At 43.1% G+C, this 27,662-nt stretch overlaps 1 protein-coding gene across 1 annotated transcript in view; it reads left to right on the top strand.

Annotated features, from left to right (window-relative positions):
* LOC119185532 (plancitoxin-1) overlaps nt 1-8,822 on the top strand; it is a 98,979-nt gene extending 90,157 nt beyond the window's left edge. The window contains exon 7 of the mRNA XM_075866809.1: nt 8,490-8,822. Coding sequence (XP_075722924.1) covers nt 8,490-8,606 — 117 coding nt within the window. The 3' untranslated portion in view covers nt 8,607-8,822. The remainder of the gene's footprint in view (nt 1-8,489) is intronic.
* The last annotated feature ends 18,840 nt before the right edge of the window (nt 8,823-27,662 follow it).

Raw genomic sequence — 27,662 nt, forward strand, 5'->3', positions numbered from 1 at the left:
TTGATCGCTCTTTCTCGGAGTCACTATTATGATATCTTTGATTTTCACTTGCAATTATGTCCTTTTCTGTCCCGAACCCCGGACGCTATTATATTATTGGGAAAGCCTTTAATGTCTCATGCGGTCACCGCCTGTGTCCAGGCGTCGCCTGGATGCTAGCATAAGCTACCTCCAAGAGTCTCCACACTTTCACTATTTTCTCTTTAATTTTCGTCAGCACATATAGCTTGCAATAATACCAACCGCAACGTAAAGGGGCAGCCCTAAAAGGCTTTACTTGTGCTCAAAGGAGCCCCCATACAAAGATTTCGCACCTTGTTTATTTTTGGTGGCAATGGGTAGCTTATAGTCCACTTATCACGGCTGAAAACTTAGTTTGTGCGAGTGCGCGATGGCCATTTATTCAAAAGCTCTTTAGAGCGTCTCAATTTCGATTTCAAAGACCACTAAGCTTGGCAGCAGCATTTCCGGGGCCAAGGTAAACGCAGCTTGCCACTTGAGCACGTTAGAGCACAGCCAGCACACGCGAAGCCGCAGGCACGGGTGAGAAAATGAAAGGTAGCGCAAACCTAAGGCACTTGCCAGCAACCAGTCAACACAAAGTTGTGACGTAGGTTGTTTCAACGCCTCCTAAAAATGGTTGTTTACGTTGCCACTGTGTTGTGTTAGCGTCGCGAGGGGCTCCCTATCTAGCTCAGTCACGCAGTGCGCACTTTATTATTGATTTTAAGTTAATGATGAGGTGCAATGCCAATGTTCTCTAGGCTACGTTTGCTCTTGCTCTATATACACACACACACACACACACACACACACACACACACACACACACACACACACACACATATATATATATATATATATATATATATAGATGTATATATATGTATATGTATATATATATATATATATATAGATGTATATATATATATATATATATATATATATATATATATATATATATATATATATTGCTAATCATGTTGACTTCACAATTTTGTGTCAGTGGTATTTCGATATCCTTTAGGCTAACGTCACCACACGCACAGTATAAAGCGTATATAAACCAAAAGCTACAACAGAAGGCAACTCAATAAATCACGGCCCGTAAAAACTACCGGGGCCGCATGTTTGAGCTTCACTGGTTACTCATCTATACGAAATAATTCAGTAGCCAAAACATTAGGTAACGCCGCCTTTAGGTGGCGTTGTAGTAAAGCTCTCTCTTCCGTATACGCTCTAGTGTCTAAGATATCACGTGATGGCACAGCGGCGCGCGCGGAAAACCTGTACAGATTCGTTAGACGTCTCGATGCAGCAGTCGAGTCTGTCGGGTGGTTTCCACGCACACGCGCCTCCCCTTCATGTAGCCGGCCGCAATCCGCCCACTTATGCAAGAGGGGAGACGCGCACGTCGCGTTCCATTCTGACTATAGTATATTTCTGAGCAACCCTCAATAGAAACAGGTGTTCACCGAACGCACTTTGGAATTTAAACGGGGTCATTCTATTAAATTTTTAAACGAAAGCTCCACCGCTGTGGTCTAGTGGCTAAGGTACTTTGCTGCGGACCCCCAGGTTGCGGCATTGAATGACGGCTGCGGCGGCTGCATTTTCGATGGAGGCGAAAATGCTGTAGGCGCACCTGCTTTGATTCAGGTGCACGCTAAAGAACCCCAAAAGGTTGAAATTTTCAGAGCCCTCCACTACGGCATTTCTCATAATCGTATGGTGGTTTTGTGACGTTAAACCCCACATATCTATCAAAGAATTTTCAATGGATAGCTTCCGAGAGAAACGTTGCCTCCAAAGGGAGTGTGACAGAGGAGGGGGGGATAATTTTAAAAAGTGCACTGAATATTTTTATTTAACAAAACTATTGCCACTTTTTAAATGCTTTATCATCCCTAATCTCGTTCAACGTAAGCCTTTCCTATTGGACTGGCCACGTAATGCTACACTGGGCGGCTTTGTTTTGGTTCTTTTCTTCTCTGACAAAAATACCTCACGCATATTCTATATCTCTCTGGTGCCATTTCCATTACAGTTGCGTGATTGTGCCATTAGCGATGCGTCGGTAATGTGTCTTGCAACATGGAGGCCTTCCCGACGACACATCGTTTCCATAGAGTGTGGCAGTGCGGTAGGAAAAAATGAGTGCTCGCCATTTTTTCTGAACAGTGTCGCGCCTTTTCCTAAAATTCTTTAGTAGTAGTAGTAGTAGTAATTTATTTTATTTCTTGAAAGGCAAGAAAAAGGATACAGAAGCAAAAGGCGTTTCATACGCCTGACAAAGGCCTCTGCACCTGTAGTTCGTCACAGATGCACTTTTTTTTTTTTTTTTTTTGCAGATACAAACAAGCAACAAAAACTAACATGTCATGTACCACATGAGCGCTAACAAAAGAAATACAGGAATAATAAAAAAAAAACAAGCAACATATAATACACTTAGCATAATACAGATGCAGGAACATAAAATGGATGCATCGTATACCATAGTGAACTACTTACTTTCTTAACATTAACATTCTACCTACTCTTTTTACACAATATAGATTAGTGATGATAAGTTATTTCTTTTTTGATCAAAATTTCTTTAACTTGTTTTTTAAATGTCCCTAGGCTGACGTCAAACTGCAAGCCATTTTGGAATTCATTTACTATTCGCGTTGATTGGTAATGCAGTGTTTGCTTTCCGTAATTTGTCCTGGTTCTCGGTAAACGCTGTAAGTTTCTTCTTGCAGGATAACGTTGGTCATTTTCTTTTTGTTTATACCACTTATTTTTGTGTACCTCTTGAAGCAGTTTAAAATAATATATTTGGTTTGCCTTTAAGATTTCATGTTTATCAAAGAGCACTGAAGTGCGCAAACGGTCTATTCTACCCTGGTAATTTTCATAACAGCGAAGTATTTTCTTTTGTAGCATTATAAGTTTGTTATAATTTTTCGCTGTTGTGGTACCCCATACTAGTACGCCGTAACAAAGTCTCGAATAGAATAGGGCATTGTACAAATTTTTCTTCAGCCACTGAGGAATGAGGGAACCAATTCTGTACAGGCATCCTACCGTTCCCGCAAGTTGCCTAACTAAATGATTAACGTGGACATTCCACGTTAAGTCTTCACTGAACCATACCCCCAGAAATTTTTGATGTTTTTCTCGTTTTATGATGTTCCCGTCAAAGCTTATCTTTATGTCATATTTAACATGTTTATTTATTGGGCGAAATATAATATATGTCGTCTTCTTGGCATTTAACTGTAGCTTGTTTTGTTTAAGCCAGTTTGAGAGTGACGTCATATATTCATTTACATTTTTTTCTAGTATTTCTAAGTGATCTGATGTGAAAAATACATTTGTGTCGTCTGCATACATAATAAGCTGTGGTGAGGCGGGTATACATACAATATCATTAACATAAAGCAAAAAGAGCAAAGGACCCAGTATAGAACCCTGCGGAACTCCTTGGGTCAACTGAAGCCGACTTGATGTGGCTGTCTTCATTTGTACTAGTTGGTACCGGTTATGCAAATAGTTTTGTAATAGCTTAAGGGTGACCCCACGTATGCCGTACCGTGATAGTTTCCGTAACAATATATCATAATGTATTGAATCGAAGGCTTTTTTTAAGTCCAAAAATAAACCAAGCGTAAATTTCTTATTTTCCATATTTGTAATTATTTGATCTTTAATAATCGTTAACGCTTGTTCAGTAGACTTGTTTTTCTGAAAACCATACTGACATGTTGTGATGATGCCATACTTATTGAAAAAGGATAACAACCTGTCGTGAATAACGCCTTCAAAAACCTTTGATAATGTCGAGAGTACTGAAACGGGTCTATAATTTGACATATTATTGATGCCACCTCCTTTGTAAATTGGGGTTACCCTTGCAACTTTTAACTGTGCCGGAAACACGCCTGTTTTCAGTACAAGATTTACTATGTAAGCAAGCGCCTCGGATATTAGCGGACATATCAACTTTAGTTCAGCTGCGGTGATTTCGTCTATACCTGGCGTCACATTGCTCTTAAGTTTTTTTATTAGGTTAGCTATCTCAGCACTGTCAGTAGGAAGCATAAAGATTGAATTCTGCATAGCTGTTGTTTCTTCGAAACACGAGTCATCTTCTCTTTCAGAAAAACCACTATACGCGCCCGCATTGACGAAATGACGATTTATAGCATTGGCTAGGTTCTCTCCACGCAGCACCACGTTTTCCTCTTGCATTTCTGTGATGTCATGTCTTGCTTTCTTTCTCCCAGTAAGGGCATCCACTGTTTCCCAGACCCTTCTTGGGTTATCACATATGTTCTGAAATTTTTTCTGATAATATTCTCGTTTAGCCTTTTTTAAGTCTGATGTAAGTGCGTTGCGGTATTTTTTGTACTCGGCAAATGCTTCGGGTTCTCGTATGCTTAAAAAATTTTTAAAAAGGCCATTTTTTATTTGAATACGTTTATAAAGCGAGCAGTCTATCCAAGGTTTCCGGCAAGTTTTTCTCTTTTGAAAAGAGACTTCTTTCCTAGGAAATGCCGTGTTGTAACAGTGACGTAATGCATTCAAAAAACCATTATAGGCCTCATCAGCATCTTTTATCTTATATATATCATTCCAATCTACTGCTTTGACGAGCTGAAAGAATAAGTTCTTACTTTCACTATTTATGTTGCGTCGGACGAAGGTTTCCTTCTGTTGCTTTTGGTGTTTCAATAACAAGGGTATGTAACAAAAAACTGGCAAATGATCGCTAAGATCACTTGACACGATACCGCTTATGATCTCCGCTGGGTTCGAATTTGTAACGCATATATCGAGTAATGTTGCACTGTCCCTGGTCACTCTGGTAGGGGAACATACATGATTTGCACAACCAAACGCAGAAAGCAGTGTCTCAAAATGTACGGCGGGCGTATCGTTTGCAGCAAGATTGATATTAATGTCCCCCATGATAACATAAGAAGTGTTGTGAAGTAATGGGGAAGATAGGAGTGTGTCTATAAACTCTAAAAAACGTGTTTTGTGCCCTTGAGGCGGCCTATAAATGACAATCGCTACAAGTTTATCAACCTTTATAGCCAAACATTCAAAATCTGTTGTGATTACCGACAGTTCTAGTTTTTCATGGGTATATTTTTCTTTTACATAAATTGCGACTCCGCCTCCTTTTCTGTCCGCGCGGCAAAGATGCTCAGATCGATATCCAGGAAAACTTGGGACATTATTATCATCGGTTAACCACGTTTCAGTGAACATGAGCATATCAAAGTTTATTGCCGCGGTGTCTAGAAAAATGCTTATGTCGTCTATTTTACTTCTAATACTCCTGGCATTCACATGTAAAGCAGAAAGGAAATTTTTATTTTGTGGATAACACGATTTTAAATCAAGAACATTGTAATACTTATGAGTTTCACTGAAAACACTCATAGTGAACAACGAAAAACAACATTGGTACACGCAAGATACACTCAGCAAACTCAGCACATTTTTTCTATGTCATCTTGACAGGTCACATTAACCACAGCAGAAGATTCATCCTTACGGGCAAGCACTCTACCACCAGAAGTCCAGACAAACTTCCATTGTTTTTCCTTTTTCCTTTGGATGGCGGCTGAAAGCAGCGCCTTGTTAGCTTGAGTTAGGTGCTCATTTACAAAAATAGCAGCCCCTGGTCTAAGACCAAGCATTGAAGTGTCTAATCTCTTCTTTCTACATTTAGCCAGAAAATCATTCCTCTTTCCACGCCTGACGAACCGAGCAAGAATGTTCTGAATTGTAGGTTTTGGCGTGCGAACCCAGTGACAAATGTCAATATCTGACGTGTCAACGGTCTCACCCACGCTATCCCCAATCTTTTGAAGAATACTGAGAGCATCACTACCAGGTGGTATGCCTTTAATCTCCAGGTTATTTGAACGCTGATACTGCTCTAGCTCATCACACTTCTTCGACAGGCGCTCATTCTCTGTCTTTAGTTTCCTGTTTTCACTAAGCAGTTCCTTCATTTCCTGCCTTAATGTCCTGATATCTTCTGCGACGTCTTTAACATCATTGCATACATCAGAACAAAAAGACACTCCCTCTTTCAGTTCCTTCATTTCTACCCGGAAATCCCGTTTGAAGTTCTCAAACGCCCTGAACAGGTCACGTAACTCTTTAGAATCTGAAGTATCTTTTCCAGAGCCCTTACTTCCCATTTCCAAAATGTCATGCACAACAACAGCAAAGACGCTATGTTCGGCAGCAGTGCACTCCTATGCCAGAGAAACAAATGGGACTAGCCTCACCTGCAAAAGCAGTAGATTGAGCGTCAGAGGTACGCCTTTCTTGTGCACTGCTGCCGAACTAAGCGAGCCGCAGGATTCCGCCGTCTTTTCTACTGTTCGCCGTCACTCCCTCCGTGTCAGCTGACTTGATAGGCTCATGCGCCGAAATGGCTGCGCAGAAACGCCGAAGCGATGTCCGGGGGCCAGCGTGTCTTGCTTGTTCGTTGAAGAAACGGCAGTATTTCCACGAGGCTCGGTAGGCCGACTTGGCAGGGAAATCTGCAAAAGCAGTAGATTGAGCGTCAGAGGTACGCCTTTCTTGTGCACTGCTGCCGAACTAAGCGAGCCGCAGGATTCCGCCGTCTTTTCTACTGTTCGCCGTCACTCCCTCCGTGTCAGCTGACTTGATAGGCTCATGCGCCGAAATGGCTGCGCAGAAACGCCGAAGCGATGTCCGGGGGCCAGCGTGTCTTGCTTGTTCGTTGAAGAAACGGCAGTATTTCCACGAGGCTCGGTAGGCCGACTTGGCAGGGAAATCTGCAAAAGCAGTAGATTGAGCGTCAGAGGTACGCCTTTCTTGTGCACTGCTGCCGAACTAAGCGAGCCGCAGGATTCCGCCGTCTTTTCTACTGTTCGCCGTCACTCCCTCCGTGTCAGCTGACTTGATAGGCTCATGCGCCGAAATGGCTGCGCAGAAACGCCGAAGCGATGTCCGGGGGCCAGCGTGTCTTGCTTGTTCGTTGAAGAAACGGCAGTATTTCCACGAGGCTCGGTAGGCCGACTTGGCAGGGAAATCTGCAAAAGCAGTAGATTGAGCGTCAGAGGTACGCCTTTCTTGTGCACTGCTGCCGAACTAATTTTGTGCACTGCTGCCGAACTAAGTTTGCGTCACGTCTATTCTTGACTTCACATTCCGGCCTCACGTAACACAGCAGCTACAATTTTCGAACACCCGAAACACCTGATAACAGCTATTGCCTTGGTCACGGCGTTGAATTCGAAGGATTATTACGTGAAATTAGACGCGTTTATGTGGATTTAAAAAAAAAGGGGGGGGGGGGGGGTGCTCGCTGAGAATTGGCAAACAACTTCCTTCAGAGTAACACTTCAGAATTTAGTTAACGAGATGCTCAATATTCAATGGAATGTAACTTTAGATGCGGCAAAGTGTTCCCGCGTAGGCGTTGAGTTTGTTATCGAAGGAAGCCGAAAGAGAGGCAACTTTCATAGCATTTTTATAAACATCTGTATAGTCTAAAAGAAACACCTTCTGTATTGGAAAAAGGTGAACTAAGAAGTAATGCTTCATGAAAAATCATAAAAATTATGCAAGTAAGCAGCAAACAAAACCAATTCTCAGAAGCTTAGAAAAAATAGCTGATGCATCCCAACAATACACGGTTTCATTAGGTTGGCCATATAATACATGCACAGGTGTTCGTACCTTCAGGTATGCCAACGACGCCTTGTAGCTAAAAGTGTAGATAAAGGCTTGAAATGAACAGGTGATATACCAATGCATTAAAACGTTTAATTGGTCAAGTTAATATTAGAGTCTAGGAGCCCGTGCAAAATATTGAATATAGCACAGAATTCTATTTGGTCATTATTGTCCCAGAAGTGCATTCCACTCATGTTTTCATAGAACAGATATCTCGCATTGCCACTGAGAGCAGTGCGCTCGTGAAATCATATAGGCACTTCACATCTCACATGGATAGTTTGCGTCACGTCTATGTCTTATCAGCCACATAGGGTTTTGTTGCTACTTGTGTCAACTTGCACATGCCCGATGATTGTTTCTTCTCTTAGTTTTCAAATGCTATTCATTCCTATTATTTCTGGAATGAAATTTTAGTTTCAAGCCAGTGCTCCAGTCTGCCGTTCCTCTTGTCGTGCTCGTTTTCTGTCACGCTTTTATTTGTTCAAGAGGAGATGCGAACGACCAGTACAGAGATGACTACGACGTGACGACTCATGTGTGGGTATTGATGGAATGTAGCTAAGGTCGTCTTCTACGGGGACGTATAACTAGGACTTGTCACTTGTAGGGTACAAACCATACGCCTACTTGTAATCTGCGGACGCTCACGCATGGGCGAAGGATCAATGTGTTTTGTCCCACATACACTTTGCAGAGTTTTACTTGGAAAAATTTATTGTGAAGGTTGTTGTCATCTAACGGCGAAACTTCTTTTTACGAATTTTCAGTTTTCCCAGTGGAAACGAGGAGGTGAGATAACATGCATTATAGACGTACCCCTGGCTAAACTGTTCAGAGACAGTATCTTCAAGCAAAACGAGTGCAGAGGGAGCCGTCAAGAGTAGAAGATGCATGCGACGATTAATTGTATATATGGCGATTTCGACGCAACAACGAGTCTACAAACAAAGCACCATGATTTATGCATAATAGAGATACCATACTTGAACTACTTCAGCAATGAAAAGTTCATATTAGCAGAAAAACGGCGGGACATACCTTGCAGGCGTAATTTCATAAGACTCCGTGACAAATAAAAATATTCATTAGCACTGTTTCAATGGTCTCGCTTTAAATTAATGTTCATATTTTACGCGCGGGTAACGTTTAAATAAATGAAAATAAGTTCTACGTGTTCGCGCAGAAAGCTGTTTTTATATTTTCTCAGTAACAATGTCAGTAAAACTAGAACACATAATATGCTTTTAACAGTTATCTGTGATAGGCAACTTAGTTATTTCCTCATTTCTTTTAAAGTACTAGGTTTCACGGAAGCGCTGGACTACTGGGTGCTAGTGTCTCGTACATATGTAGCGTTCCTTCTTACGCACTAAAGTGGACTTCGTTGCATAGCGTCTGATTCCGCGAAACGAGGATAGTTACCATGCAGAATTAAGCCACACTAGCGAGTGCTTCCTTTAGGACTTCGCTCATCTTTTGTCTGCATTCTGAGTAGAGAACGGTTTATAGACCGCAAAAGAGAGCATATGATGTTCACACACATTTTCGAAGTTCACTATTCACCCAAGTACAGATGTGGTAACACCATAACACTATACCGGGTGTTCAAAATTAAGCTTTATGATTTTTTTAAAATTAGGCGCTCGAAGGCACGTGAGAACCACTTGTGCAAATAAGTTAAGCGGCCAGGGGGACAGAAAGTTAGATGATAATTATCGCTGTCAGCAGCCCAATTAACTAAAATTTAATAATTAACTTTTTACTGGCTGCGGTAAGTTGGCATGTTTATATTGAAAAAATGTAGGCAGTGGTGTTTGTACACAGTTTCAGTTGGAAGATTTTTTCTAGCACGCCTGTGTTCCGAGATATCCGGCTCCAAAGTTTAATTGTCTTTCGCACGATTACGCATGCAAGAGGGTGAGGGTCCGCGCAAAGCTCCTCCCTAAAGTGACGCATCTGTTGCGTGTGGTGTTTAGTGTGTGAAGAGGGTGGAAGCGTAGGCATAGGTGATAGCAATTACCCTTGCCCTCTTCGGCCGGCGAAATCAAAATGTGACAGCGCGGTGCGCCATGAGCCTTACGCATGATCCTGATGAACGCGATAACAGGAGACCATTTTTCGCGACGTTTTTTCGTGACTTTAGATCACACTGAGACATCTTCTTGTGAACGCGTTAGCAGGACCGTCCTGCACTAGGGTGCCTCCGGTTAGAGCACAGCGTCTCTGCATTGAAGGTCTACCAAGGAAATCCACGTGGAGTCCTTTCGAGCTAATATGGCTGCTTCTGGCGTGAGGTATTCTACCAAAGTAAAAGTAGACGTGGTGCTTGCAATGGCTGAAATGAATGGCAACGCTTCGTTAGCAATGGAGCTTTACGCGTCTCGCCACCCACACCGTCCCCTTCCAACAAGGCCCACTTTCACAAACCTGTTTCGACGCTTCTGCACAACAGGCTCTGTCCACCTTCCGAGACGGACCAGGAAGGCAATCGTCGATGAAGACTTTGAAATCGACGTTGTCGCGTGCGTAACCTCGATGCCAGAGCTCAGCATCCGACAGATTGCCGATCAGTGCGGTCGCAGCATCGGAACAGTCACAAATGTTTTAAGAAAGCACAAGTTCCATCCATATCACGTTTACCTTCATCAGGACCTAAATGAGGCGGACTTTGAAAGGCGAGTTGACTTCTGCAATTGGGGCCTCATCAAAACTGATCAAGAAAATGACTTTTTGCACAGAATAATTTGGACTGATGAAGCTCGGTTTTGCCGAAATGGAAGTGTTAATCTTCACAACGCCCATTATTGGGCACAAGAAAACCCACACTGGCTGAGGCAGCACAAGCATCAAGTTCGCTGGAGTGTGAATGTGTGGTGCGGCATACTCGGGGACAGGATCATCGGACCTCACTTTTTTGAGGACAACTTGAACGGAAAGATGTACACAGAAGAAATATTAGGTGTTGTCATTGATGATCTTGTCTGCAGTCTTTCCCTGAATGACCTGCGCCAAGTATGGTTTCAGCACGATGGAGCACCACCACATTTTTCTACCAGGGCGAAGAACTGGTTGGACAGACGTTTTCCACAACAGTGGATTGGGCGCGCAGGAGCGATGTTTTGGCCACCAAGATCACCTGACCTTTCTCCGCTCGACTTTTTCCTTTGGGGCTACGTTAAAGATCGAGTTTACGTAACAGAGCCCAGCGATGTTAATGACATGAAGGACAGGATAACATCTGCCTGTGCGAGTATTCCTGCAGAAGTACTGCGCCGAGTCATCGAGTCGACGCGACAGCGGTTCATGCTTTGCGTTGCTGCCGAAGGCAGGCATTTTGAACACTTTTTGGGGCATTGACGTCTTGAGAGGTGAAGAGTTTCGATGAGATTTGTGCATGACCGAAATATGCTTATGTAGCAGCAGGAAATATGCGTTAGCAAGGATAAAACTGTTTCAGTTATTATTGGTGGAGTTGTTGCTCTTGTTTCAATAAAAGTTACAGTACTCGGACATCAGCAGTCACGCTATTCGCGTAGCCCAGGCAACGACCACGCATGCTTCTCTAGTGATTATTACGCACGCGCACTGGCATCCAGATTCTCCGCTCGCACCATTATCTCGGCATGGTATCTGCCACTATCGTTAGAGGCTCTGCAGTTGCGTGTTACGACACTGGTTGCAAGCGTTCTTCGATTTTTGATTTCGACGGCCGAAGAGGGCAAGGGTAATTGCTATCACCTATGCCTACGCTTCCACCCTCTTCACACACTAAACACCACACGCAACAGATGCGTCACTTTAGGGAGGAGCTTTGCGCGGACCCTCACCCTCTTGCATGCGTAATCGTGCGAAAGACAATTAAACTTTGGAGCCGGATATCTCGGAACACAGGCGTGCTAGAAAAAATCTTCCAACTGAAACTGTGTACAAACACCACTGCCTACATTTTTTCAATATAAACATGCCAACTTACCGCAGCCAGTAAAAAGTTAATTATTAAATTTTAGTTAATTGGGCTGCTGACAGCGATAATTATCATCTAACTTTCTGTCCCCCTGGCCGCTTAACTTATTTGCACAAGTGGTTCTCACGTGCCTTCGAGCGCCTAATTTTAAAAAAATCATAAAGCTTAATTTTGAACACCCGGTATAACACATCTACATTTCTTCAACAATCCATTGTCATTAAACTACCACTAAGACTAAAGTTCGAGAAAAAATCGCGTTTCATTACCCCTAATAAAGCGATTTCGGTTGCAAAAGAACTATCTAGATTAGCGCATTCGAAAGCTTCACGAAAATTTTTCTGACTTTGACTGGCGAATCAAAAGAAAGAAGAGACGCTCGTGACCCCATACAAAAGAAATTTTTCACAATACAAGAAATATGCAACACTTACTGATAATTTTATTCTAGTCTATCTAAGACGCTTTATAGAAGAAGGTTGCTGTACATAGAAACATACATTTAGACAACCACACTTGTCTTTATTTACACTGTTGAGTGTTTTGTATTCTGAATAGCGGTACACAGCACGGGCCATGTTGAAAGTTCAGTAGTACACACAGATTCTCATAGTACCCTGAAGGCCTAAAAATAGGGCGTGAGTTTGGAACCATCATAGGTCACTTGTTACACAAGGTATCGCAACTAAGCACACAAAGGCCATTTGTTTCTGCTTGCCGGATCCTGTGTCATGTCGGGAACCCCGGAAATGCAAGGTCACATAACTACTCTATACCTGGTACTTCGAAAGCAAGTGTTATGGAGCGGATAGTGCTCAAAGTACTCCCGGAGCACTCAAATCAAATTGACCTGAATGAAGATCACAAGATTCCAACAAACAGACTGAAAGACGAGATTTAAAATGCGAACTGCGGCAGGGACTGTAAAAGAGGGTTGACTCTTGCTTATTCTGCTTCTTATCTTGCCTAAAAGAATAGAATAAAACAGGTGAAGAGATAGAGAAGGCAAGCGGCAGAAAAAGGAGGAGATAGGCAAGTGGGGAGCCGGTTGAAGCAGTCCAAGGGCGGGGCACCACAATACGAGAGCTGCACGGCGTCAGGAGACCGCGGAGCACGAACCAGTCGGCGGGAGCTACGCTGTCGTCGGTAATCGCGGGGGCACAAAGGATCAGCTTTGAATCCTCCGAGCAACTCCTTGCACAACAGACAATAACACACTGTATGTCCGTGTCATTAGTCCTCCTCTCAAAACGCATCGGCTGTGTGCTTTTGAAGTTGTAAAGGCAAGGAAGCTTCAGCGCGAGTGATATGGCTTCATCCTATATACGTAGACGTATATAGGATGGTCTCGGGAATAACTCAGTAGTTGACGTCACTGAGGTGTTCTAGAACTCTGTAGAGCTCCAAGTAATGGCGTAGGAGTTTCTCGGACTTGCCGCGTTGGCGGACGAGAATCCATATTTATACATTTTCTCCGGGTTCGTGCGTCACTTCTCTATGACGAAAGTTGTATCGTATAGCGTCGGATTTTTAGAGACCAGTTGCGAAACCGGGCCCGCTGGTGAGCTTCTCCGGCGCACTGAGCATATTCGGCAGCATTTTCTATGGTGGTCAGAAATGGGTCAAGTAGTAACATGACGTCTAACCCCGTGATAACTTCACGGCCGTGAAGAAAGCGAAAAGGTGTGAATCCTGTAGGTCTCTTGTACAGCAATATTATATCCACTTCGAAATACATGGGGAGCATGGCAACAATGATTCTGTTGAGTCGTTATGCGAGGTTGTTGGCTTGCGGATGGTACGCTGTCGTCCGGTGGTTAATGGTGCCGCTGAGTGTGAGCACTTCTTCTAGTAGGTGGACGATGAAGGCAGTACCTCTGTCGGTAATAACCACTGCCGGTGCGCCATGACAAAAGACGTCAACATGAATGAAGATGTCGGTGACATCACTAGCGGTGGCTCTGGGAAGTGCTCGCATTTCACAATAACGTGGTAAACATTTTGTTGCAAGTGCTATCTAGCAGTTACCAAGTGAGGATTTGAGAAATGCACTAACTACATGCCAATTTGCACTAAGTACACGCCAACTTGCTGGGCGTTCACTGGGTTGCGGTGTTTCTCGCAACCACAAACAAAAGCGACGTTGTCCCTTGTAAGATAGCGTAAGGATTTGGATACTTGAGAGAAGTTTGGTACAAATCGACGGTAGTAGACGCAAAGTACCAAAAAGCGACGCACCTCTCCTTTACTCGTAGTAGATGGGAAGGCAGAAACGGCTTTCGTTTTTTCGTGATCCAGCAGTATTCCATCGCGGCTTACCACATGGCCGAGAGTTTTGAGTTTCTCGTATCCGAATTGGCATTTTTCGGGCTTCAGTGATAGACCAGCCTTTCGAAACGCTTTACGCTTCGAAGATGATGAAGGTGCTGCTCGAAGGTATACGAAAAAAACGGCGACGTCGTCTAAACAAAAAAAAAAAAGAGGGATGATTGCCACTTAGGACCAGATAAGGCTGTGTCTATCATTCTTTGAAAAGTTGCGGGAGGCGGGCATGGTGCGCAAAAAAGCGCCCTAAATTCAAAAAGTCCGCCAGGGGTAATCAATGTGGTTTTTTTTCGGTCATGCTTGTCGAGATCGAGTTGCCAATAACCACTGCGCAGACCCAAGAATAAAAAGTATCTGGTGTTTCGAAGGCGGTCGAGCGAGTCATCGATGCGAAGAATCTAATAGACACCTTTTTTGTCACGTTGTCCAATTTGGGGTAATCTGCGTAGAAACGCACTGTGCTGTCTTTGTTTTAACTAGCAATACTGGTGACATCCATGGGCTTGTAGACGGCGAGATGGTGTCGTCTGCAAGCATTTGCTGAACTTGTTCGGCAATGGCATCCTGCTCTAGTCGGGAGACACGGTCGGCGTGCTGTCAGATGGGTCTTTCGGTGGGTTCTGTTAAGATTCTTAGCTTTGTAACGAATGTATGCTTGATTTTTGATGTAGTGGGGAAGCAGTCACTCCATGAAAGCAAAAGTGAGCGAAGCCTATCTTGCCGTTGAGCCGACAGCTTGGAGTTTACATCTAACTGGAATGTACACTGCTTGTCGTCGGGAATGGAGGTGGAAATGTTGTAGGCCCGTGTGCTCAGATTTGGGTGCACGTTAAAGAACCCCAGGCGGTCCAAATTTCCGGAGCCCTCCACTACGGCGTCTCTCATAATCATATGGTGGTTTTGGGACGTTAAACCCCATATATCAATCAATGCTTGTCATCGGAAGGACCGGGGGATAAATGCGCAAATAATGGACTGGTTTTGAAATTGCTGATTTCGCGAGAATGATCTGCTTTTTGAAGTGCTGGTATTTTTTTTTCAATTTTTCAGTAGATCTTTAGTGGGCTCTTTCGTCAGTTCCATGAGGCTGCGGGCGAAGCATATTAGGCTATATATTAGGACAGATACATCGCCTTCGACAATTGCGAGGGTCATTTCGTCGCTTTCGCTTCTCTTAGTAACCAGTACACTGGAGCGAGGCGGCACAGTCACGGAATCGTCGGATACACGCAGCGCGAAAGGGCGGAATTCATTTTCGTATGAGTTCGTGTTGCGTGAAATTATCACCACCAGTTTTCGAAGGTTTAGGACAGCTGCATAATAATTTAGAAAGTTCATTTTTAATATGACCTGCCTCGAGCATTATCGTAGCACGACAAAAAGTGCCGGTGAAGGTAGAGTCACCAATGTGCACTCTGGCAGTGCATCTACCAACCAGTGTCACCAGATGACCACATGCTCTACGCAGGTGCGGACCATTCTATGGTGTCGTTACCTCTCGAAGAGCAGCAACAAGATCACCACTCATAACCGATAACCGAGTAGTTGGCGCCGGTATCCACGAGAGCGGTTACTTGGTGATTGTCGCAAATTACAGCAGTACACGCGAAAAGTGTTGCATCGTTACCACAAAATGGCGTATGGGGTGAATCGTCGTCGTCGTCGTCGTTACTGGGTCACGTCGGAGGATGTTTGTCAGATCAGTCAACGGTGACCCTAGCTCCGGATGTCGATGTCCTCAGTTTTCCCGACGTGGGCGAGGGCTTGGGATCTTTCGCGAACATCAGAGAACGTAGAGTAACGACTGGGCGATGTGAAGCGTCGAGGAGACAGTGAAAGTTACTGGGGCTTTGGCGCAGGAGGGCATTACTGCTGAGCTGCCAGATACTGCTTAATTTCGCGTGGGCGCTCGCCATTGTGTGGTCAACGTGCGTTTAGATTGAATGCCTGAAAGCCCATTCTGCGATATTGGCGCTGGCAGTAGAGGTGATTCGCTTCACCGCAGTGGTAACAAAGCGGCCTGTTATCGCAGGTGCGCCACACGTTTGATTTTCGGGTGACTTTGTGTGGTACATCGAAATCATAAATATTTGCAGTTGCAGCAGGGAATAGTCGTGGCAGTACAGGAAGAACTAAATGTGAGTGACGTCCCAAAAATGGTGGAGGAGTCCGTAGAGCTTCGGCATAAGTCAGAGCTGGGGCTTCTTTCAATGACTAGGTCACGTTCCTGGTCTCGTCACGAATCATGTCCCCAAGAACATTTGTGGTTGACTGAGAAGTATACTGTGTCGAACTTTCTCGAGCTCCTCGCGGACAATGCTCCACACAAGCTCCTGGAGTTCTGCGACGTTGTGTCTATGGGTGAACGATGATATGGTGACGACTGTACTTTGGCGCTCGTACTGAAAAAAAAAAAACATTCCTGAAGCTCCCGTTTAATTGCCATCGCTTCGGTGACGAACTCAGTGACGGTCAATGGGGGCCTGCGCATGAGTCCAGCAAAAAGTTTCTCCTTCAGCGCGCGCATTACAAGACCAACTTTCCTTGCCTGAGCCGTGTCTGTGTCAACACGTTTGAACAAGCAAGACATGTCTTCAATAAACACAGCCCCGCTTTCGTTGGTGGGCTTCTGAATTCGGCTATGCGTGGCCTGCTCGGCTTCCTCTTTTTTCTCGGGATTTCTGAATGCCTCATGCAGCTGTCCTTCAAATTCTTTCCAGGTGTTCAGAGATCGCCTATAATTCTCATTCCACGTACGACCATAGTATTCGCGCAGTTTCCTTCTTTCGTCCCACTTGTTGGCTGCTGCTACTCGGTCCAAGTGGTCTAGCCAATCTTCCATGTCCTCAAACACATCGCCATGGAAAGACTCTAGGATACGCGCTTAATAGACCACAATCGAGATGGCAGTCAGGCGGTCTACGTCGCTCTCTAGCGTCTAAGGGCTGGTGCACACCGGCGACTAGCCGCGGTCACGCGACAATTTGCGACTGGTCGCAAGCAGTCGCGAACGGTCGCAAACGGTCGCAAAGCGACCGACTGCTTTGGCTAGTCGTTTCCTGACCGATTTTTTGGTCGCGTGACTGCAGTCGCAAAACAGTTTAACCAATCAGTGAATACCGGAAGTGACGTCAGCCTTTGTTTACATCCGGGCTCCTCGTATGTTTTTTTTTTCTCGTTGCGCTTGCCTACTGCCGCGAGGTACGAACGACGCGTGCGTTCCTCCATAGATTTTTCCTCGCGTCAGGCGAATGCCACCACGGCCAGCTTTGAGTACTCGGCCGAGCTCCTCATCAACGCGATAAAAACGTACCCATATCTGTATGACAAGCAGCACCCTTTTTTTAAAGTTCGGACGAAGAAGGACCGGGCTTGGGCAGAGATCACAAGCATGTTCGGCATGTCGAGTAAGTACCGAGATTTTCCGTTTGAATAGTTATGTAAGCAAGAACAGTTGTGTACTGCATGGCTGGCGTTGCGAGTGAATGAACAATGAAAATATTGGTATTTGTACTGCAAGGTGACATGGTTAGTTTGCATTAGATGTATTGACTGTGATGTGTGCGAGCGCAGTTGTGTGCACGTTTATTCTCGCGAGTTTCGGAGTTTAACATCGAAATCGATGTGACAGAACATTGTATAGCTGATAATAAAGCTCAGACGTTCGAAATACTGCTCGCGGTTTCCAGCTAACCTAGCGCATACTCCTTGCTGTGTTTGTACGTCATCGTCTGGCCAAGGGAATGTGGGCTTTTGTGAACGTGCGGCCTTTGCAATGCATAATATCTAGTGCGCGATGAGAGGAGAGAGGGGGGTGTTACGCTTTATTATGCCTATGTATTGCAGTTGTGCTGTTTAAAAAAAGAATGCAAAGTAGCTTCTGCTTTGAGCACATTTTGTGCGCTCCGTAGAGAAGCGTGTAATTAAGAGATACAAAACATGTTTAGCAGCACTCTCAAATGTCCAGATTTGGGAGTCAGACATGCTGTTGATGCCAAATCACATGCATTTGTAAAAAAAGATATGGTAGTGTTCTAGTGGCTGGGCGAACACTGAAGGAAAGCACAGGTGGGGGATTTATTCCTCTGTAATGTGGCCCATATCTAATCCTCATTTCTTCACAACTGTTCCTTTCCTCTCCTGTGTTGGTCTATTGGTGCCTTTATATCTCGATGATTCCTTTCTTCCCAGAGGTTATATCTCTCCGCTTCCAACAGTGCTTCGTTTTTCTTTGTTTCCTTTGTTCCTATATTTGTTTTCATTGTTCCTATATTCCTTTATTTCATATTTGTTGTGCATGATTGACTGCCATTCCTGCTGCTTTGTCAACTTGTGAACGGGGTCAGGACCTCGTCAAGCTCTTGAGCTTTTAGTCCAGTCCTCTACCTTATCTAAAGCAAATAAATTGGTTGATTAATTGATTGATTTCAAAGCCAATTTTTTCATGTCTGCTTCTATGTGTTGGTATGTTTTCATGTTTTGGTCCCATTATTTTCTTCTTATATTTTCCTTACTCTCGCTATCTCTATGTTACACTTTGAGTCATATACTATGTGTGTTGCATTTCTTTCTCTCAAAAATTGTCATCTCGCTCTAGTTAGTTTCATCCTTTTTTTCAAGTTATTTAACATGTTTGCTTTTGTTTGACAACAATCGCTCCCTCTGTACACGACAGTTGCACTTAGCCGATGCCAATGGTATATACTCACCTGTGGAGTTTTGCACAATGCAGTAATGCTTAAAAAGCTTCACTGTGAAGGTGATAAAGACATCATGTGCTGGTTCATGAAATATACTTTTTACAAGTGAACTTCAATTGCCGACAGCATAAACAGCCTCTTTGTTACAATAGCTTGGCAGACATGCTTACCTTCAAGAAACAGTGTACATAATTCTTTGCGCAACTAATGAATGCGTCAGCTGTGATGTCATGCACATGTAGGTGGACGGTCCAAAACACTAGATGGGTGGCATTTCAGGAACCCTCGGCTGCAGGTTCCCTCAATCATGTCGTGGTTTCGCAATGTTAAGCCCCTACCAATACTTAAGTTTAGATGGCATGCGATTCATTTTGATGCCCAATATTCAGATTTCTAGGGTGCTGCAACCGAAATAATCTGGGCAAAGAATATAAAGACCGCTCACAATTGTGCAGAAATAAAGTAGAAAATTTATCAGCGATACAGTATGCTCAAGACATTCTTACAGCAAGGGTTTTGTTTTCAGATGTCCGTGTTGAGAAATGATTTAAGAACCTGCGTGATATCTTCAAAAGGAAACAACAAGGCATACGTGAAAAACAAAGAAGGGGAGCCGGAGCAGCCGACATTCCAACAATAAAAGGGCCACATTTTGAGGTCATGCTTGAATTAATGGAAGGAGAGTCTGAGCCTGTGGCGTAAGTTCAATATTAGCTGACTATTGAGCACTAGACAAAAAAAGTTGATTTAATTCACATGACTGTTATACATACACATAAGTACACTGCCCATAAACATAGTTCCAAGAGGTAATTCACAGTGGGCATGCTTGTGATCAGGAACATGGTGGCAATGGGCTGTTTTGATGTCGAATGATTGTGGCTACAGCTACGAAGAATAACTCTGTGCATCATTCTTTCAGGGTACTGTGCAACACGAGTGCCATTGACCAAAGGTAATGAATAATGCTTAGCCTTCATTGAACCGAAAATGAAATGTTTTGGTCAGCATACCACAATGCATCAGCCCAACGCAAAAAATATAGCATACCGTACAAGTGGCACGTGTACAGCTTCACAAAACAGAATATTGAAGACAGAACAGTAAGAATGAGAGAATTGAGTGTACTTCTGTGTCATTCTGGGCTCTCAGTTACCTAAAGAAGGAAGGCTTAATACAAAATCTAAAAATCTGAATAGATCGCTTATTGCTTTTGTCATGAGGCTGTTCATAGGCAAGCATTGCACATATTCATTACAAGAATGTAGCATAAGTACTTATATTGTAGCAAAACAGTGAAATTTCTCTAAAGATGTACACAATATCACTGACAGAATCACATATTGCATGTTCTCTTGCAGCAGCCACAGCATAGCAGACGAGGCTAACGAGAGGTGAGCATGCACAAAAATGTTCGGTACCATGTGCATGCACTTGAAGCTGTACACGCATGGACTTGAACCTAGAAACATTATTTTTTATTACTAGGTGATTGTACTTTGCAAAATTATGAAAAATACAAGCGTGCTTGAAAGGCGGTGTTCGATTCGTTAGCTTGCCCAAACCACTGCATTTTTTAAAATACATTCAGCACTCAACACTAAACAGACGCACACTGGAATACATGAGGGCACAGGCATTGTTTCTGTGTGAATGTGGTTATTGTACAACGTCAAATATTTCTGAAAAAGCAAAGTATTCATCAGTGACAGGCCGCAATTAAGCAAACTAAGGCATTATCTGCACACACTGGCAACACATTCATGTCATTTTGTTATGAACAAGTGCCCAGCGCTGATTGCAATAAAAGTGAGCTGAATAATGTGAAGCATTCACTCATTTGTAGCAGTAAAATGATGCTGCAAAAGTCGTATGCAGCATGTGTTCAAGAAACATAATGACAGCACGCACAGTTTAATTAGACATATCGTTTGCACAGCCATTTAGGATTGACTGTATAAATTTCATTCACATAGCCAGTGAGATATTGTTACGGGGTTCGAGACTTTTGTACAAAATGCGTTTACAGGGGAAAACCCACAGGTAAAATCCACAATGGCTGATTAACACCCTCGCGTGCCTATCAGCTGGTTGAGTTCTTCCTCTTCCTTTACTTCATCTCCGTGGCAATATCTCTTGTTCTCATTTAGATGCGCAGCCTACATAGCATTTTATTAACATAATAGGCACATCAAACTTCTGTATGCACACCATCCATACCGCAGTGCTTAATCAAGAAGTAACGCAAGTGACTTCTTATGATAAATAAACCTCGTGTTTAGTGCAGTAATATTGGCATTTGAACTCCCAAAGAATGCCTAAAACTGTTCATGTACTAGTGGCATCATCAAATACATAGAGAGAAACTTTCATCACTGCAGTTCACCGCCTCGGCCAAGCCATGCAGCGGAGCCGGAACGTACCCCTGATACGGCTGAGGAGACTGGTGTCGACACCTGCAGCAATAAGTAAAACCTTTATGAATCTACCTAGGTAATGACAAGTGAAGCGCATGCATAGATATCCAATCTATTAAATCTTTAAAACATGTTTTGCAACTTTCTTCGTGTTCTAGCACATTTGCAAAATGCGCCTAATGTTTTCACACCAAATTCTGCTGCATGCAATTTTAACACTTTATAAGTTGTATAGTAATACTGCCTTCTTCTGCAGTGATGCTTCAGCAACCAACTCAAGAGAGCATACACCATCAAAACGGTGTGTAAACGAAAAAAAAAAATATTTTAGGTACTCCTGGCGAGAGATCACAATCACGACTTTTCGAAAAGGATCTCTTTCTGTACATTTAAGCAATATGTATAATTCACTGCAGGTCAAGCTCGTCAGGACGAAAACGGATCTGCGAGGGCGCTAGGTGAGATATACCTCAAGAGTTGGAGGATAAACTTGCAGATTTTTTTCTAACAATCCTGCGCATGCTACAAAATACAAAACTTTATAAGGTTAACGCTCGGTCAAGTTGGTACACAGAAATATTTAAAAAACAGTGTGAGAACGACAAGGTAGAAACAGAAGTAACAGGACAAAGCACTGACTTTAAACTTGTGTTTTTATTGTGGGCCCATTTATACTAAGGAAGACAGAACCCATGTAACTACCGTAATATTTAGACGTTATTATCAGAACATCAGCACCCTGTTCCAAAACACGAGTGTCCGTTTCAAAGATCAAAAGCCCATTTATTTCTCACAGAAAAGTAGACGCTTTATTGACACATTTATCTTTTAGGTGTGCTGTTTATTTTGCTTCAGTTACTCTATTTTTTTTCTTTCTTAGTGCCGAAAATCACAAACATCAGTTGAAAGTTAGTGCTATGTCTTGTTTCTTCTGTTTCTACCTTGTCGTTCTCACACTGTTTTTTTTTTTGCTAAATGGTGCTTTGTGAAGTAACAATGCAACCTTAAAGCATTCATATGCATGAATCGCAGATCACACTTGCTTTACAGCAATGCAGGAGAGGGCACAAACCATGAAGCTGTGGCGCAAGCGTGCATGGAGCACCTTGAACACATCGGAGCGAACAGGGGGGTTATAAAAAAGATAACATTGGTTTCTTCGCTCTACGTACCGATGCACGCTTCAGAGAGCTACCAGTGCACATTGCGCAAGATGTAATGCATGCAGTAGAACTTATGCTGTATGAAGCAGAGGCGAAACTGCGTCGGAGCAGTGAAGCAACTTGAAGTGTTTATACAATGCCAATGACACCCATTTTTTTATTTTGTGTTCACTTTTCTAGACCCAACTTAAAGGGGTCATGCCTGGTCACTCAACAATCGTCGGTTGTCAGCAAAAACAAAACTACATAGTAAAATGTGCTAGTACACGTGTGAAAAGGGGCCTTAAGAGATTATTTTAGTCAAAAATAAGCCATAGAAGTGCTCGGCTCTTGAAGCTCAACCTACCACAAGTGACCGCCATTTTGTCATGGCGTGCGAGACGTCACTAGCCGAAGGAGCAGTGGCAATTGGTCTGCGCATCGCACATTCACAGGACCCATTTTGACGTCCAAAATTATTTGCTGCAAGTACCAGCGCTACATTGCTGACGCAGTAGCCATGTTTCAACTCCTGGAAGTCATTTAACCTTAGGGGCGTGTTCAACAATGCGAAAAAATTTGATTGCAAGCGCAGTTGACGACGGAATACGACCGTCTGCCAGAATGCACACTGTGCAGCAGCTTGTCGAGCAAGCGGTCCGTGATGTCATAGATAGTGACTGCGTCAGTATTGCCCAACTCTGAGGCCACTAGCTCGTTTATGAAAATATGCAATTATAAATTAATAGCATGACCAAATTGCTCGAATTTTGCCAGCTTGTATGTGAGCATACAAAAATCAGCCCATACAACAAACGTTATGGTTGAAAATTGTGTGTCATGACCCCTACAAGGCAACTTATTTCTGTGATAATTGTAGTGATAACCGTGCAATAGCTCAAAGTTGTTAACATGAATTATTTATTTTTGTGTTTTCATGGTTATATTTTGACATGACTGTTTTCCCTGTAATGTATCTGTTGTGTCACCGGTGATTTTTTTTTGTTTGTTTAGCTCAAGAAGATGCTATGTACATAAATTCTGTAAGCAATAAAATGCATTTACAACACACCTGCACCGTGTACGCCTCAAGTGCTGTTCACCATTTTGTCCTGCCAAGGCACCTGACCGTCTGTGACCAAGTAGTGCGCCAATTTATCTCGCAATTCCTTGGCATACCTACAGCGCATAAGTGCCATGGGAAATTTCTGTCAGCGTAGCCATGATGGAAGACACACACTGTAAAAGGAGCATGCTGAGCTTGAAAATCTCACTCATAGTTGTATTTCAGTGTCGTAGTCATGACGCTATATTGCAAAAGTGTTCCTCGTTTTTGATGTATTAATGAGCGCTACCTCTGCTGCCTATCTTCTACGACATCATCACAGCTTGTGATAGAATGCATATTTACTGATTAACTTAAGAAATTTTGATAAGTCAAGTTCCATGACGGCCAACGTCAGCAACTGCTCCAATTTGGACAAAACCTTTGTACACTTTTCAGAGAATGATTGCCCTGTACAGTTAAACCTAATTAAATGTAGCTCGGTCAGTTCAAAATCCATCATAATTGATGGACCCCGTTCAATAGGCATCAGCAAGGTACTCAACACGAATATCGTTTTCTTTTGTTAGACCCCATGTTACGCGGCACATGGCTGTGCCCACCAATTTGGAACAAAGTTGACCTTTATGTTTTCTTATTGGTCCTAGTTAACAAATATTCAGCTACAATAGAAAGTAGAAGAATGAAGGACTCATTTCTCTTAAGAGACAGTCGTAATTGAACAAAAAAAAAACTAATGTAAGTATATACGATGCTGTTGGTATTAATTACAATATAAATGCGAAGAAACCAAATGGACGTAAAGATCGGCACTTCTAGGGACGAAACTTGTGCCCACAAATCTCCCATAAAGTGACCGGGAAGTTTTGTAGAAGCTATTTTGGTAGAAAATAGAACGGTATATTTGAAGGTCAGAGGTTAATTTCACCGGCACCACGGTATCCTTTCACTACACTTCTTTCTTTATATTATCATTGTAAATACTATTAGCATCCCCTACACATTCCCTTGCTTTGATGTGTGGTATTACTGAAGAACTTTCACCAACTGATGCTTATAATTCAAAGTAGTAAAAATTTACTAGCTATCGAGCAACACAGACGATTTGACATACACGTAGTGTTCTTGTCTTTACATGTTTTCTTTTACAATGTGCATTCCAAAAACTTCACTGCAGAGCAACATTTTTTACAATGTGTCTTTGTCGTATGCTTTAACACAAAACCTACTGTCCGAGCACTGTTTAAATGCCCATTACTAATGCAAAACACATGTGTGCCTCTTGTTTCTGTCCCCTCTGCATCCTTCAGTTTTTGTTGGTCGCGCACTATATGTGCCACGGCACTTCAACAGTCATAAACTGAATAAAAGCATACCTCACAGCATTGCAGCCGGTAGGCCTTGATGGTATAAGCGCTCCGCCAGCTGCTTCCTCATCCCTCCAGCTTCCCGGTGAAAGATGTCCTTCCGAATCCTCGCTGTTTGTGGCACCAGGTGGGCAATAGGCAGTGGAGGATGCTGTGGACTCCTTAAGGAGAAAGTTATGTAGCACTATGCATGCTCCAATGTATGCCTTTATATTGACTTCTTTCGCCCTAATGGGTCGGCGCAGCACGCTCTACTTTTGTGCCAGAACGTCAAAGGTATTCTCTATAGTGCGGCGTGCCCTGGGCATCCTGTAATTGAAGACGCGACGCTCGTAGGACTTGTCGTCGTCTTCGTGCAGTTCTGAAAAGGACTACACTGAACATTGTAGCAAAAATAAGCTCACAAGCCTTATATAACATTACGCTATCATTGGTGATTACAAATGAAACATTCAGTGAGCCGTGCACTGTCACAAAGGTCCAGCAAAGATGTTAACTTGCCATCACAGATGTTTCTGTACTAGACCTTCAAAGGTCCAGATAAACTGTATAACTGTAATTGCCTACATCCTTGCAAGAAAAAATCTCAAAATTTAAAACAATGATCACACAAGGAAGCAAAATTAAGCGCACTAGTCGCCAGTGTGTGCTTAAAGAGTACGCCCTTGTTTTCCTCCTCATTCTGAGTTTTGGTGGCTGTTCTCGCATTTTACCAACCAAACCAGTTTTGCATGCTTCTGAAGCATGATTGCCTAGTCAAACACTTCCCTATTGCATAGTGCTTTTATAAATCTCACAGGTCATTTGTAGAGTCATATAATGCCGGAATTCGTACCTCTCTCTCTTTTTTTCCAAATGTAAGTAGCGAGGTCGTGCTTCCACCCACGTTTGAGTCATAATTGGGACCAAAAAATTGCTGGGGTGCAATGTGTTGTAAATGTACCAGTGCAAGCACTTTTCTTCCCACAACATTAAACACGTGTCCAATCGCGAGGGAGGTGCGCCAACATTTTTCCCTAAAATGGTTGCATAGTCTACATTTCTGCAGACATGTCACGGTGCAACAATTCCTTAGTAAAATTAAGATGGCACGTAACAGCTACAATACAACGGCTCGAGTCCTGAAAGCTTATGCTGTTACTTAAAAATGGTAAACACAGACAGGTAATGATGTCTTGAGCCACCTATGCGATGTCCAAAATCACAACAGGGTTCGCTGTAGCATACCTTCTGCACAGCTGTTTCACACAAACTGAAAGGAACTAAGCCTTTCTTTCACACATTCTTAACTTACTTCGTCTTGCGTATGGCCACATCACGTACTCCTTCAGCGGGAAGGCCTCGTCACCGACGAAGAAGTAAGGGAGGGGACCCTCGTTGCCCACGGCGCTCACTGGTGGCAAGCCCAGTGCTCCTTGCAAAATATTTTTTGGAGAGTGCAGCGGGAGAAAATCCTACCGTCACTATCACTTCCTGAGTGCCTGACTTCCACGTATATGAACCTGGGTGCAAAAGTACTGTAGCTTAAGACTTCACTTCAGGTATATCAGCAAAGGCCAGCCACCAATACTCAGTGCATGTCTTGAAACCCATTGTCTTTCTATTAAAAATGTTGGTTGACCATGCATTGTAACTGTGCCCGCATACAGTACTCATTGTTACATCAGTGGTGCACAAAGTAACAAGACACCTATATTGTTTTGTGCAGCACTCATCTCTGATGAGTTACCAAGTGGCACAGCAGTCCGTCACTTTGAAAGATGGACTACTGTTTAGCCTTCTAAAGTTATGTGTACACGCATGCAGACATGGCAAAGGAAAACCATACACACCACTCAACCTCTTGAATATCACTTGTTACCTTGTGCATTAATGAAATTGTTAACACCTAGGCTCATAATGCTGATGCTACCTTACTGGTGTGCACATTTCAATACAAGAACCCAGAATCACCTGTATTGGGCATCACACACAGCAAGCAGCTACTTGCTGAATGAGCCCTTATAATTGAAGTCCATAGACACCGAGTTCGCAGGGCTCTCTATGGTCACGTGCTTGCCATCTATAGCACCGAGGCCGTGAGGAATGTTCCACCTCTCGTGAAATGCTTGTGAAATCTACCAAAAAAGTTTCACAAATGATCGCCTTCATACACGTTGTCAATGTTACGAAATGTACATCTGGCTGCTTCAAATACACAAAACTTTTTGTAGCCAAAAAGCATATGTAGCTAAAAATGTGCCTCTACTGGAGGGACTCTTAAGTCAATATGACTGAGGTTATGACACTGATGCTATGGCGAACAGGTTGCCTACAGGTTTTACTATAAACTCTGATAGGCAACCCACATTTCCTAGTGGAACGGAATGTTTAATTCAACTATATGCAAGTTATTGAGTACTAATGAACTAAAGCATGTGGTGTAATGCATTTTGCAGATGATTATCCTCATGTGCTCCCCTGTGTTGAGAGGGTCAGGATTACGATGAGCTAAACATAAGCACATAATTCCCAGTTTAGTTCAACATTCATTTCTTCCTTCCAGTAAATATGTGTTTCCAGTGTGTTGCCACAATATATTTGCGTTGAAATAGGCTGATCGGGCTTGCATTGCACTTCTCACATGCAAGCACATTTACTTTTTCAAGTCATTTCTCAGTTGAAATCAAACTCTCACACATCAGCCATGAGCATTTTTGTGGAAAACGTTGCAATGTTACACACTCCTTTAATGACTGTGTTACCTTTACGTTGCGTTGTATAGACTTTGCCAGTAAAGCTGCTACTATTGAGTTGTGTGTCAACCACCTTCACACTCGGAACACAGGATAACTTGTCTCAACAATGCATACACAATCTATCCAATAGCGATTTTATGTCCTTGCCTGTTCCAATATATTGTGCAATGCCCTAAAGGCAGTGTCCTGAAGTGTGTGCTATTTTGGTATTGTCCTAGCTA

The sequence above is a fragment of the Rhipicephalus microplus genome, chromosome 6 (genome assembly GCF_043290135.1).
Source record: "Rhipicephalus microplus isolate Deutch F79 chromosome 6, USDA_Rmic, whole genome shotgun sequence".
NCBI classification, from domain to species: Eukaryota; Metazoa; Arthropoda; class Arachnida; order Ixodida; family Ixodidae; genus Rhipicephalus; species Rhipicephalus microplus.